The sequence below is a fragment of the Corapipo altera genome, unplaced genomic scaffold (assembly GCF_003945725.1).
Source record: "Corapipo altera isolate COAL_440 unplaced genomic scaffold, ASM394572v1 56, whole genome shotgun sequence".
In the NCBI taxonomy this organism is placed as follows: Eukaryota; Metazoa; Chordata; class Aves; order Passeriformes; family Pipridae; genus Corapipo; species Corapipo altera.
The window spans coordinates 46,799-60,512 of NW_020884896.1; the positions used below are offsets into that span (position 1 = coordinate 46,799).

Consider the following 13,714-nt stretch of genomic DNA (forward strand, 5'->3'; position numbering starts at 1 on the left):
AGGGCACGTCAGCCTTATTACCGGTGAAATCCCACCCATGATTAATACCTGAGCCTCTGATTTGCTGGTGATCTGATGCCATCTGTAGGCAGTGACAGTATATGCTTGGCCCTGTGTGGACATAAATCCACACACACTGCTCAGTACAGCACTCCCCAGATTTAGAATCCAAATGAAAGGAGGAAAGAAGACACTATAACATTCTAAATATTCACATTATTCCTCCTATTCATGTTCATCTAATATATTTACTAGTTAAAATAACCTGGAGATGATATATCTTTGAAAGCATATTATCCTTTTCATTACCATACAGAAGCCTTGCAATGAAAGGCCAATAATTTTCACTTTACATGAAAGAGATGGGGTTGGATGGAACAGATACTAAGAGGTTTCATTCAAAGCAGCTTCCTGACTGAAGTAATGAACAATTAAACTGTAGCCCAAATGAGAAATGAGAGGAAAACTTTTTAATTTCAAGTGATTCTGCTCTGTAACAGCTCCATGGATCTGCAGGTTTATTAATGCTCAGCTACCTCCTCAGATGACGCTGTTCAATCACCAGCAAAATATTTTCCACCTCCATGTCTAGTTGGCATGCAGTGCTCTGTAAGCAAGTACAGCTTGCCTTCTAGCAGCTCCCAGCCTTGGCAGGTAACCCATCCCTTCTATATCAACCCTCAGGCACAGCTCAGCCGCCTTGAGAAACAGTTCTGTGGCAGCTTCAAATCTGCACCCCAGCATACCCATTCTATTTATTGAAAACTTGTGCTAACCCACCTCACAGATGACTGAATAGAAAGAAAACCCTGTTGATTTACCTGAAAGATTTGGATTTAGATTCTTCTTACTTCTTCTCTTTTTAAAAACTGTTCTGGTTTTGCCCAGTTTAAAGGTAGCCATAGCAGCAAACAAATGCTTATGTCCTTATCTGCACAGTAAGTGCTCCAATTTAAACCTAAATTTACTGAGGCAGGGCAACTTTGTATCTGGCTACACTGGATTAGCTCTCATGTCTGTGCATTTCACAGGTGCAAACTAAATTATCTGAAATAGATTTAAAAAGCATCCACAGATTAATTTACACTGATTTAATCAAATCACTTTAGAACTGTGCTTTTAAACTAACCTAACCTCAGGGTAAAGCTGACAAGCATAAACATTACTGGCACACTTATGTTCTGCATCTTCTCTGCATTCAGGATAAATAATTATTCCAAAAAAATAAGTGAGAAGATAAGGAAGTAACCTACCAGTAGTTTGTCCCTGTTTAATCTCTTCAGCGGTCCTGTCTATCAGGACGTAGAGAGACCACACAACGCAGGTGATGGCAATGATATGGAATGTTACAGAGCACATGATCTTCCTCCTCTCGCTGGCTGTCATCTGCAGCTTCTCCCACTGGCAAGAAACCCAGAACCAGAGCAAGAAATTAGGTGTTTATTGTAGTTACTAGAGAGGATGAAAAGAGAACACTGATAAGAATGAAAACCAGGCAGGAGACCAGTTTCCTCCTAACAAGGATTTTAAAAGTCAGATGGCATTATTGCTCTAGCCCCAGCACTGGTGTGACGGCTGGCAGCTTAGCCTGCTGTGACAGGAGCCATCCTGGTGCTGGAGTGGACCTACAGCCCTCAGCTCCCATCTGGAGCCTCAGCACAATGTTATCACTCTGTGCTGACCCACAAGGGGCAGCTGCAGCACACAGGGACCCTCATGTGAGGCCTTGCACAGCACAAGCAATGCTGCTCCTTCCTCTGTTCTCCATTCAAGGCTGTTTAGCTCTCACCTCCTGCCTCGGGGGGTTTCATTCAATCTTCACATATATTTAACATCACTTAACAGCAGTGATGCTCTCGTAGTTTATTTTCAGTGTTTCAAGTGCACTTAAATACATATGCCCTAAGAATATACAGTAGAACTGGGATGACAGCTTTAGAAGTGAGACGACTCAGGAATTTAAATCCCCAGACCTGCCTCTATCAATAATGCTTATATAGCCCAAAACAAAACCACAAAATCAGATCAGTGTCATTTAGGAAAGATGGAAAGAAAGTTGACAACTATTACAGATGCTTCTAATATTCAAGACATAGACCCAAGACACCCAGAAGCTGTGTTTTTAAATCTTTTTCTTTTTAAATTTCCCCTATGTATATGATGAAAGTTTTTGTATGTGGGATACACATCCCTCTGCATATCTGCTTGGAACAGATTGTTATGATGGGCTTTTCTCACATTTTCACAAAATATATGCTGGGGCACATAAACTTCTCGTGCACAGAGATGCACATTTGATGTCTCCAAAAATAATTTGCAAAAAAAAAGAGGACTTTGAAAAGTAGGAATAATGTGGAAGAGGGTGAGGATGACCTGAATGGTATGATTGAAATCACCCATTATGCTGAATTATTGTTTCCACTGCTACAAATACAAGAATGGTTGAATGATGAGACAGAGACTTTGTGATCCTCTCTGTGTTGCCAACAAACAATCTCTTTGGCCAGTCTGAGACACATTTCCAGTTGTGCAGGCATCCAAACCTCATCGCGGCACAAGAATTGAATACTTCCAGCAGTGACATGCCAGACTCATGTCATACTAGAAACCTATATTCTTTCAGTCTTCTTAGAAAAAGATTGGACAAACATTCCCTTTTCATGTTGTATTTTAAACAGAAAATTGTTTTTGCATCTAAATGAAGGTGTTCACTTTTGATAGAAAGTATACATTAATTAAATTATTTTGCCAAAAAGTAACCATGTTAAATCTATTTGCAAATGCTTTTACAGAGTCCTGAGGACCTGTGTTTTGAGTAATTTATAGTTCTTTTTTCTGTTCCACAGCTTGAGCTCCTCTGCTGGACAATACCTCCTGTGAACTGCTGGCTTTAGAGCCACCAAAACAACTTGCACTGCCTCACCTCTTCAAGAGAAATGACTGCAAAGCAAAAGAGAAGGTATTCTGCAAACCGCACACTAGTCCAGAGAGGAAACTCACATCTCTAGGTCACTGCTGCATTATTCCGATGACACAGCACATGGCATTTTCTACTTAAAATAGTCAGCAGTTCTGGATTTTTGAAGTGTTGTTAAAACAAAAAAAATCAGCAGAAAATTTAGATTTAATGTCTTTGAAATTTTAAAATGGTGCATCTCTCTTTTGTCTGCCCTCATCTTCATTTGAGACATGACACATTTTGTTTCTCATTCTCTTCCCTTAGTAACTTAGTGTTTAAACAGCCCAATGCTGCAAAATAACTTTAAGATGCTAAGGAAGTTTAATTCCATTTCTACTCTACAGACAAGCACAAGCCCTATTATTTGTCCCATCCTGTTCATAATCACCAGTTCCAGATTGTTTGCTCCTGACTGAAAGGACACCATAAAGGCTGAGTTGAAGCTACAGAGGCACCTTATCTTCTTGCTGCAGCTGAACCTCTAAAAGGGCTCTTTAGATGTATTTGAGAGGTGAACTCCTGTTTATGGCTCTGTCCCTACCTTCTGGCATCTTGTCTGCTTCCCACAGATGACCTGTTCAGACATAACTAATGATGTTGAGTGACTCATTTCTGAAAGTGCCCCACATTTTTTTTCTCACAGGGCACAAATATTCAGTAAATGTTTCCCACCCACTTCAGGCAGAGTGAGCACAGAAAAAACAGAGGTCAACTGAGAACTACAGCAACTCTTCTTACTTTGGATTCTCTAGAATAATTTCTTTACTGTCCTAGGGTTGGACTGTGCAAAGCATTGTCTGCACAGACAACAGAGCCTATGATGGTCAGTACTGCAGCTCTATAGAACCTCAGCAGGAAGTTCTGTACTCTGTGCCAATGGGCTACCAAGGAAAAAAGTGTGGTTCTTAGAAGGCAATGAACCACCACAGTCATAAGCAGAGGACATCCTATTGGCCAGACACACTAAGCTTTGCAGACTGTACATCTCTCTAAAAAAATAAGAGGTGTTTGAAATCTGCTCTATTTTCTGTTAGGAGTCACTTTTAGGAATTGGACAAGTCCTCATAACAGTTTTTAGATGGCTGCAGTCCAGAATTTCCACTCTGTATGATTTAGGCCCATCATAACTGAATTTAATGTTTCTCATTTATTCTAGTTCCAGACTGAGGTTATTGTTATTAACCTCTTCCACTATGGTAGATACGGCAAGATTTCTCTGTGCTAAGAATAGCAGTGACTTTCATCTCAGAATCCTGATGGTAAGGACAACTGAAATTGAAAGCTCAGAGGATGTGGGAGAACCAAAAAAGGATACAAGCACAAAATTAGCTTTAAAATAAAAGGACATTTAAGTACCTCTACTTTAAGTCACCAGATTTATGAAAGGTACTTTTCTATAAAACAAAAATACAGGTTCTAGCAACCTGAAGTACTAAAACGTGGTTATTCACAGCCTAAGAAAAGGTAAAAATGACAACACATTCACCAGGGAACCCTCTTCTACTTACAATTAATATTTTCACTAAATAAGTTTGATCCTTTAAAAAGAAAAAAAAAGCTATAAATTTTAACTAAATTACACTCAGAAAGTGTGATTTAAAGTAAGTTTAATGTGAAATACTCATATCTTCAAGAGAACATAAAGCCATGTGGATCTTGGAGCTGCCAACTAAAGCAAGTAAACTCCATATTAAAAAAAAAATGTGGTTAACTGTAAATACTTTTGTGGTTAACTGTAAATACTTTTGTGCTCTAAAATCTGACTGTAAAGAAAAAAACCAGGTTGCTGCATGCATACATATAGCTACGTGTGTGTGTATGTACGCACATTTACAGAGAGAGATGCTGGGCTATAATAGCTAACTATCAGAGCTGGATTCCACTGATGTGGAGTTTGCCAGGCTGAGGGTTAATTTAAATCCTTTTGTACCAGTACAGCTGACCAGTCTTACTAAAGAGCCACAAAAACTAACTAACACGTAGGGAGTACTGCAGGCTTGTGGGCAAGGACAGTCTCCTTCCAGAGTGGATCTGTGTTTAATAAAGCATATCCTTGGTCTTGTGCCTACCTTTCTTAAAGGCTTCAGTTTTGTCTCCATGATGAACTCGTATTTGCAGAGTTCACAGCATCGTGTATCTGAGCTCTTGATCCATTGCTGCAGGCAGGCTTGGTGCACAAAATGAAGACTTCCCGTACAGTGACAGGGGGTAATCAAAGGGCTCTCATCATCTCCTTCACAGTGACATATCCTGAATCAGAAGCAAAGCTGCTTATTAAGGAGAAGAGAAAACAGAAAGGATGTGGAAGGGGCATGTAATATCTGTGATCACACATGGTTGTTCACTGAGGATCCTGAGATATATATCAAAGGAATGTGTTCCATAAAGGAGCTAAAACTAAAGAACTCCATTGCTGCACAAGCACATACACAGCCACAAAATAATTGAGCACAGACACGGCTAACTAGACAGCTGCTTTCTAACAGATGAGGCAGACACACAGAGCCTGACAGAAATGCAGCATCAAAAAGAAAAAACAAGAAATGACAGCATTTCATCCAGACCAATAGCGCTTAACTGAAAATAGCATTTAAACAGATCAGATAGCACTTCTCAAGACAAAATATGCACAGAGAGGTACAGCTACGCATGTATTATGGTCCAAAACAGAAGATAAAGCAAAATACCCAAACCAATAGTGAAACAGCCCACCCCAGTATCATGAACAGTTAATTTAGCCCGGATTTTGCACAAGTGATTAATTCCAGTGCAAATTTGCTAAGAGACGGATCAACACTGCTGAACTGCAGCACTGAATCTGAACCTCAAAATGCACCTACTCTAAATGGACTAATGGTTTTCCTTCTCCAATTCTAACGTTGCAAGAGCTGCTAAAGAAGCATCGGCTTTGCAAATTCCCCATTTTCGTCACAGCCTAACTGCGGAAACAGCAAGGACATCCAATATAGTGTTACTACCAGCTGCTGACATTTGATTTCCAGATTCAATTTATACACAACCCTTGGGTTGCATCAAGCATTGTGAAGTCCTAACCACATGGAAGAGGTCATGAATTGAAAGGGGAATGGTGGGGAGCTCAGGGACTGAATACAAGTTACTAAGCATATGTGAAGTACGTCCTGGCATGCTGCCATCCCTGTCTCATTACTGAAATTTCTTACTGATGTGTAGCATCTTGCCTCTTGCAACCTTGCTGATAGCTGGCAAGCAGAAAAGAAGCAGTGAGTGGATTACAACAGCATCTTGCTGATGACAAGCCAGTACGGAACTAGATTTTGGTGGTAATGAGGGGGAAAATCAGATAATATTGGCAAGTACTAACAAAGCCAGCTTTAGAAAGTGCTGTCAGGGAGGAAAAAGACTAGGATAGTAAAATGCCAGGTAGAGGGATTGGACATTTGCTCCTGTACTTGATGACTCCTGCTCCTCAGCCACATTTTGGAGGTGATATGGGGCAGACCTGTAGACGAGTCACTATGAAGACAGTCCTGATCTTGCTGTTCCCAGCACCTGTGCACATGGTTAATCCTCTGCGGTTGGAACAAGGACATCCATCCTTTTTTTGGACCTCACATTGTGGACATCACACAGGCCTACCACTAACAGCCAGCACTCAGATGCCCCTTTTGACCAAGGCACCAAGAAAGCCCTTTACAAATAAAAAAGTATTGTGGGATAGAAACTGAAGGGAAAAAAAATTAAGCTATATTGACCTGATCTCAGAAGCAATTTTCAAGCAGTCTGTTTTCCTTCCAACTCCCATCCTCTGACTAACCCAGCAGTGCTGTCAGGACAACACATTGCTCATTAAAACCTAAGACATGTTCAGCTTGGCCTTTATTATGCATAGTTGAGTCTCTCATAATATTCCCAGTTTGGGCACTGATAAAAATACCATCTCAGAACCCCAAACCTGAAACAAATTGTAAGAGAATTTATTTGACTCTAAAAGAAATTATTTTGCTTAGTAGTCTTGTTAAGTGCATCAGAGGAGTGCAAGACAGCAGATAGAAGGCTGCATGCTTCAAATCACACATATTATAGCAAGGTGACAGGGTGAAGAGACAGAAAGAGCACAAAGGCAGGGGAAAGCAGAACGGTCACCACCGCACATGGGAGGGTTCAAAGGTAGGTGGTTCTCTGGTAAACCAACCTGCAGGTATCCCCCGATGTGGACACAGGGGAGAGAGGGGGGAACTTTTCTGAGAGGGGGGAAGGGCAGTCAAGGTCACTGTCCTTCTCAACTGAACAGAGTGGTGCCCGCTGCTCTCTTGTTTTCAGTTTCACTGAGGTGCTGTCTTCAAAGACGTCATCATCTCCCATATCGTCTGAGCAGAAGTCCGTGCTTTCCACCAGCATGCTGGAGGATTTCTCTGCTTGGAAGTGACTGGAATAGCTCTCCAGTTCATGAAATTTATGCAGGCTGCTGATGCTGGACGTGTGGGAGAAGGAAAAAAGGTAACGCAACAGTTTTTTGCTCCTTGAGGTGTCATGGTCCACTTTGTCCTCCAGCAAGGGGATATGTACAGCGCTGTGGTTCTCTGTTCCTCCTGATGCACTCGAGTAGTTGGAAAGGGAAGGGATATAGGAGTGCTTAGAATTGCTAAAAGAAAGAGGCCTGAGATTCAGTGGTTTCCTCTCTTTAAGATGAAATTTGTTAATCCTTAAACACTGCTCTTGAGTTGGGGGCAATTTGCCTTCTGACCGTGTTCGCTCCACATAGTCAAAGCACTCGCTGGTGCTCTGTGCCTTCTGGTCCACGTCATTGAGGGACTTGGAGAATTTCAGAGTGCGGGTGGGCTTTACATTCTTAGCAGATCTGAGTGCCTGGCCCCGATCCTGCCCACAGGAGTTTCTCTTTGCTGCATGTAACGTGTCCTGACAGATTACTGTCACAGTGACCCCTTGTGTCAGAGGGCTCTGGCAGTGCGGATTTTTCAAGACAACAGCAGACTGCACTGGACTGTGATGACAACACTCAGAAAACACTGCACTGGAACTGCATGCAGAACAGTGGAATAAAAGCACAGAAAGTAAAAAACAATTACAAAAGAGAACACATATAATTAAAAGTGAAGAAATGAGAATTACGGCTAGTGTGGCAATGGCAAACATAGCAGGGCCAAACAGTCAGTAAGATTCAACGAAGCAGTGTTAGACAGCAGTCGAGTCAAACAAATGGGATGCTTCGTGTGGGAACCCCACATTGCTTACTTCCCTGTAAACGTGCTTTTTCAGTTTTTTTTTTTTTCCTTAATTTGAATCTTTCATGAGCCTCACTGTAGCCACGCAAACGACACACTTTACCTGCAGATGTCCTGGTTGGATGGTGTAACAGAAGTCCGAGAGAAGCTATGAGGGGCAGAGATAGACGTTGGACTTCCAGCCTGCAGTGAAATTAAAACAAACAAACAAAAAAACCCCAAGTCACAAGTCAGTATGCACAGCAATCACCTTCAGGGTGAAACACAGCATATGGAGTCAGATATCCTCTAGATCAGATATTCAAGGGCTAGTTGCAAGAAAGTAGCTTCATTCTTGAATGTGAGAAGGAGAGGTCACACAGCTTCATCCTTGGAGAAGTAGGATCATAACAGAAATGTTTTACCCCAAAGTCAAACGCAGACATCCCTGGAGTGGAACCTGCCAGCTGTCAAACGTTGCACAGGACAGTAGCTCAGGAAATGAAGAATGCTATAGTAATTAGAATAATTAGATGAAAGTGTGTGTATAGACTAGTTGGAATTTAGCTACCATGTAATAGCTAATCCTTCCTCTCATAATGATGACAAGAGATTAGAGGCTTGGGGTTTTACTCACGAGACAGAATTGTCAGTAGTTCAGTATCTCAAACACTACTTGAGGACTTATATTCCGTACTAGCATATGCACACAAGCACCATCTGCCAACACAGACCATTCCCTGAAGTACTTTTTGTACTTTATGAGGTCTTCCATCCTGCTCTTACTTGAACAGGGTCTTCCATCCACCTGGAGGTGTGGCAGCAGTCATGTTTATAAGTTGCAACAAGAGCACAGTGAGAATAGAGTAACTGAAGAATTCAGAATTCGCTGAACTAACTCAAAAAACTAAAGCTAAGATCTTGGCATATTTAACACTTAATAGACAAGCCTCTAAAATCAATATGGTAAGAATAAGCATTGTCTCAGAGCTGGGACTCCATGGGCTATTATTAAAGACCTTTTCTGCCACTGTGTTCTGTGAGTCACTTCAACAAACTTCTCAACTCTTCCAAGAGGTTTTGGTGAGGAGGAGACCTGGGTTAATAACTTTGTAATAGAGAATCTTTAAACCTGGTTCTCCCATGTTTCACAGCTGCTGGATAGGCTGTGCTGCTCACCCACCACTGCAAAACATTGCTTGCATTTCAAATTCAAACAAAGGTTTACGGTTCTTTTAATCAGCAAAGCAAAGCCTGAAACCCAGAAAGTAACAATGCAATCTAGAGAACAACAGAAGTGTCATCACCACGCTGGGCTTCACAGAAACCAGCACAGACAGCAGAGACCTGGGCCAAGCAAGTGCACTAAGTCAGACCACGGGAGACCTCAGGTGGCAAAAGCTGTGTTGCCACAGAAGCACACTGGGCCCAGCCCTGTGCTTCAGCTTCAGACACCAGATTAGCTCAGCCATCAATGAGCTCTGGTCATAGTGCAACACACACACACTATATCTGTCTCAGAACCCTTCAATTTTACACTTAATTTATTAAAAGCCCTTATTGTATATTTAAACAAGGCTGTTACAGGCTTTTACACCCTTGCAGCAAAAGCAAGGTTCCTCGTCACACATTATACTCTTCTTTCTTTGCGAGAGAAGATACAAGGATACACATGCTAGTTTGTAAATACAGATACAACCATGATCTTCCATGTCACAGAACTCATCTGCTGGGGATTTATTTCTCTAGCCGACAGTACTACAGGCAGCAATGTACCTGCCCTCACATTGGGATGTCTCAGGTGCACCGAGACTGAAAAAACAGATATCCATTTGCAGCTGGGTCTGCAGGAATTCAAGGCAAGACTCAACCAAGCCTCAAACACACACCTCTTGACCCTTAGTAAGATGCTGTAACTTACTTCCCATCTTACCCAGCTAGGTTCATGTATAGAATAAAATCCAAGAGAATAACCTTGCGCCAGAAAGCAAATTGAACTATGTTACGACTGTGACAAAACAAATTAAAGACAAATATCAATTATTGGCTTCATCCTGGAAACTATGATTCTTTACATTTTACACTACTTACACATACATGCACTGTATGATCCTGATCATACAGTGAGGTGAATTCAGGTATTACTTGGAAATTTGGTCTCTAGTCGATGCTTAACCTCTCCTAAAAGCAGGTACATCTCTGACTTCAAACCCTATCTTTTAAAAAGTGTTTGTGCAGTAATTACTTTTGTTCAATTGAAAGTCTGACAATGTAGTGAAAGATGTGACACTATAATCTGTTTCATTATGCAAATGAAAATTAACAAAACTTAAATAACAGATTAGTTAAAAAGACGTATTTAGCAATCTTCTAAAAACAAAACATTAAACCAGTAAAACAGCATGTTGCATTCTACCATGGAAACAGAGCCATATATTGTTGGAAATGAAATCACAAATCAATTAATAAATCAGTCTCAGGTTTTATGTTATGATCAAATCACAGATGGTAACCTGCTTAGACTGAATCAGGTCTCTCAACTCGTTTTCCAAAAAAAGACAGCAGAATATATGACGTAACAGTTTAAGGCAGATGATTAGATTCATAGATCCGAAATTTCCCTTCCAAAATGATGTTTACTGGTTTTGTCATCCAGTTGTCTGGTACCAAGACAGTGTCAAAGTCTCACCACTTGGGAAATCAAAAGGCTGGGACAAACAAGAAATTGTGGAATTTCATTTGCATTTCAAGCTTATTATTATGTTTCTAGATGCCAGCACTGTTCAGGACGGCTTGCAACACCTCCCCCCCCCATCTTAGGCACATTTCCTTTCCCCTCTACCTTTCTGCTTCAGAACAAAAGGTCTTTTTCTCAATTTTCATACAAAATGAAAATGCAACCAAACTATGAACAGAAATTAACACACTTGGATAGGCACCACAAAGAGGAACAACAAAACATTGGAGGAAGTTAAGGCCCAACCCTTGGTGTAAGCTATTGCAAGCTGTGGCCACCACCAAAAGCCATGGTTCAACGAGCCTCCAGTCAGTCTGTTCTCCTTTCATCCCATGCTTTTTGCTCATAAAACTATTTACACAGTTGCACTGTAACTCAGAGTAGGATAGCAAGGTGAGGTAAAACTAATTACTGCTTTAACGCCACTCACTTCCTTAGCTACAGCTGCCAGAGGAACATCAGTCAGTGAGAGCACTGAGTAACGGTGAGGCACAACTCCCTGACGAGCATAGTAAAATGCAAGCTGCTGCCAAAAGCCTAAGCAGAAGTTCTGCCACTTCTAGAAGCAGGGCTACATGCAGCTGATGTGCTGGCCAGTCCACTCAGCTCATCTGGGTTTACCAACTAAGTCACAGGTGCCACAGAAAAGACAAAGCACGGGCAAAGAGGAGGCAGTGATGGATGAATGAAACAGTGACGTGGATCCAGCTAGCCTGGAGCTCTGATGTTGGTCCCACATAAGGCTCAGCTCTGAAGAGGCTGGGAAAACAAGCAATCAAAGCCCTCTCCACTCTGTAGTTTCTGGCACACACACCACCCTTACTGCCCCAGTAGCACCCGTCCAAGTAGCAGCACCTTTGTCTGAACTGGCTACCTGTGACGATGACAGTTACCTGTGATGATGACAGGTTTTAAAGCACTCCTTCTCATAGGAGGTTTCTGCCATGCTCATATGTGTCAGGTAGCTTAAGCCTTGAGAGCCTGAATTTGACCCTTCTAATCCCATAATTGCTTGCTGAATCTCTGTGGACTTCCACGTTCTTCACAAGGTGGAATATCACCTCCAACAACGACCTATGTACTAGTGAGTTACTCCACACAGACCAACTGGTTGCCTAAAATAGCTCAGGACTAAAGGTCAATAGTTAGTTAATTGTGTGTATTGACATTCCCATCTAATGCAATTCAGTGAGGTCACAGCATGGCCTTCTGCACTGCTGTTTGAACAATCACAGTAATTCTGAAGGTAACAATTCCTGGAAGCCTATAGCTCTCTGGAAGGTTGCCAGCAGGAACATATACATTTTTTTATATACATATATGTGTGTGTGCGTGCATATATACAATACATACATGTATAATGCGTGTGCTGCCATAGCTGGTTGTTCTCACTCTGCCCCCATTTCATGAACAGTGTTATCTGTTGGTGAGAGAACTCAGCCGAGATTACCTACTTGTGATTACATGTTGCACACCAAAAATCAAAAAACCCCCCCTGCCTAAGAAAATAAAGTGATCTGTGCAGTGAGCCATAGTGAACATGCCAACAGCTTGGGAATATTTCAAGATAACCTGCTTATCTGAGGTGGCACTGTTGCTGTTGTCCCACTCTGGGCTGTACTTCAGTACTAGCAGTTATATCTCATTTTAAAGAACAGGGCCTGTCACATTCTAAAAAAGGTAAAAGGGTAAAAAATTAGAAACAACTCTAAGTAGAATTCCTCAAGTGACTGGAATTCTAAAGAAAGCAAAGAAAGATTTCCCCCCACACCTGCAATTTGTCATTTCTAGGTGCCACATGAATAGGAACAATACTGTGACCCTACTATTTGTGCTACAAAAACATCTAGAAGTCTCAGCTAAGGATCTGGGACTAACATTGTAAGAACTATGCACATTTAATAACAGAGCACACAGATAAAGAGTTGGAAAAAAGAAGCACAATTTAAGTCTTTTACTCAGGAGGAACTGCAGCACAAGGAGCTTCAGGCAGATATAAATTTAGCAATAGAGTAAGGAGCCAAACACTCTGCAACCCAAATTTCAATCTGGCATTTTGATTATGGGCTTGCCTTTATTCTACACTCTCCTGACAGAGTTATTTTCTGTTTATCACGTAGACCCTACTCAAACACGTAGTAAGAAAGCAAAGCTGCTGCTGGACATGGACGGCACTTATCTTGCATGCAACATCTCCAGAGGCAGCAAAAGCCCCAGGCTCTGCTCCTCTCTTAGTTTACACTTAGAGAAACCAAGACCATCTATGAAGAGACCCAGGGAATCTGACTGTCTATGCTACCACTGCCCCCATTCACCTCCCCTCCCTTTGGCAAAGGCAGCTCCAACCCTGTCTCATCCACAGCAAAGCCAACTGTATTAACCTGACACTTGAGAGGCAGAACAGGCCACCTATGGACAGAGTGGATGTTGTGACAGGCAGACAGCCCTGCTGACAGGCTGGTTTTGAAAGCTTTTACTAAATACCAATATGGCAGGATCAAGCATCAACATCAGCAGCTTCTGATCTTCTCCAGTAAGTGCTCCCTACCACACTCATGCCATTTTGACTTCCAGTGCATATTAAAATCAACTGCCTTTAAGTGGGATAAGATGAATTATTAGAATGGAGAGTAGTTAAAAAATCAGGGGGAGGGAGGGAGCAAGGGGGAGATATATTGTAAAGAGGCATCTGGAAATTTCAGGATGATCAACTCTACCATTTTGGCAACAAGTTGATAGGAACCAGGAGTCAACTATTGGGAGAACTTCCATATTTCATATATGACTGTAATTAAAATTATGTCTAGCAGCTAG

At 41.6% G+C, this 13,714-nt stretch overlaps 1 protein-coding gene across 5 annotated transcripts in view; it reads right to left on the reverse strand.

Annotated features, from left to right (window-relative positions):
- MARCH8 (membrane associated ring-CH-type finger 8) overlaps positions 1-13,714 on the reverse strand; it is a 90,529-nt gene that overhangs the window by 2,109 nt on the left and 74,706 nt on the right. For 3 of the 5 annotated variants that reach the window (XM_027648007.1, XM_027648008.1, XM_027648009.1), the window contains exons 4-7: positions 8,288-8,367; positions 7,134-7,979; positions 5,029-5,209; positions 1,254-1,401 (exon numbers count right to left, since the gene is read on the reverse strand). In XM_027648007.1, the coding sequence (XP_027503808.1) occupies positions 1,254-1,401; positions 5,029-5,209; positions 7,134-7,979; positions 8,288-8,367 (1,255 nt within the window). The remainder of the gene's footprint in view (positions 1-1,253; positions 1,402-5,028; positions 5,210-7,133; positions 7,980-8,287; positions 8,368-13,714) is intronic. The other 2 variants (XM_027648010.1, XM_027648011.1) reach the window with 2 other exon arrangements.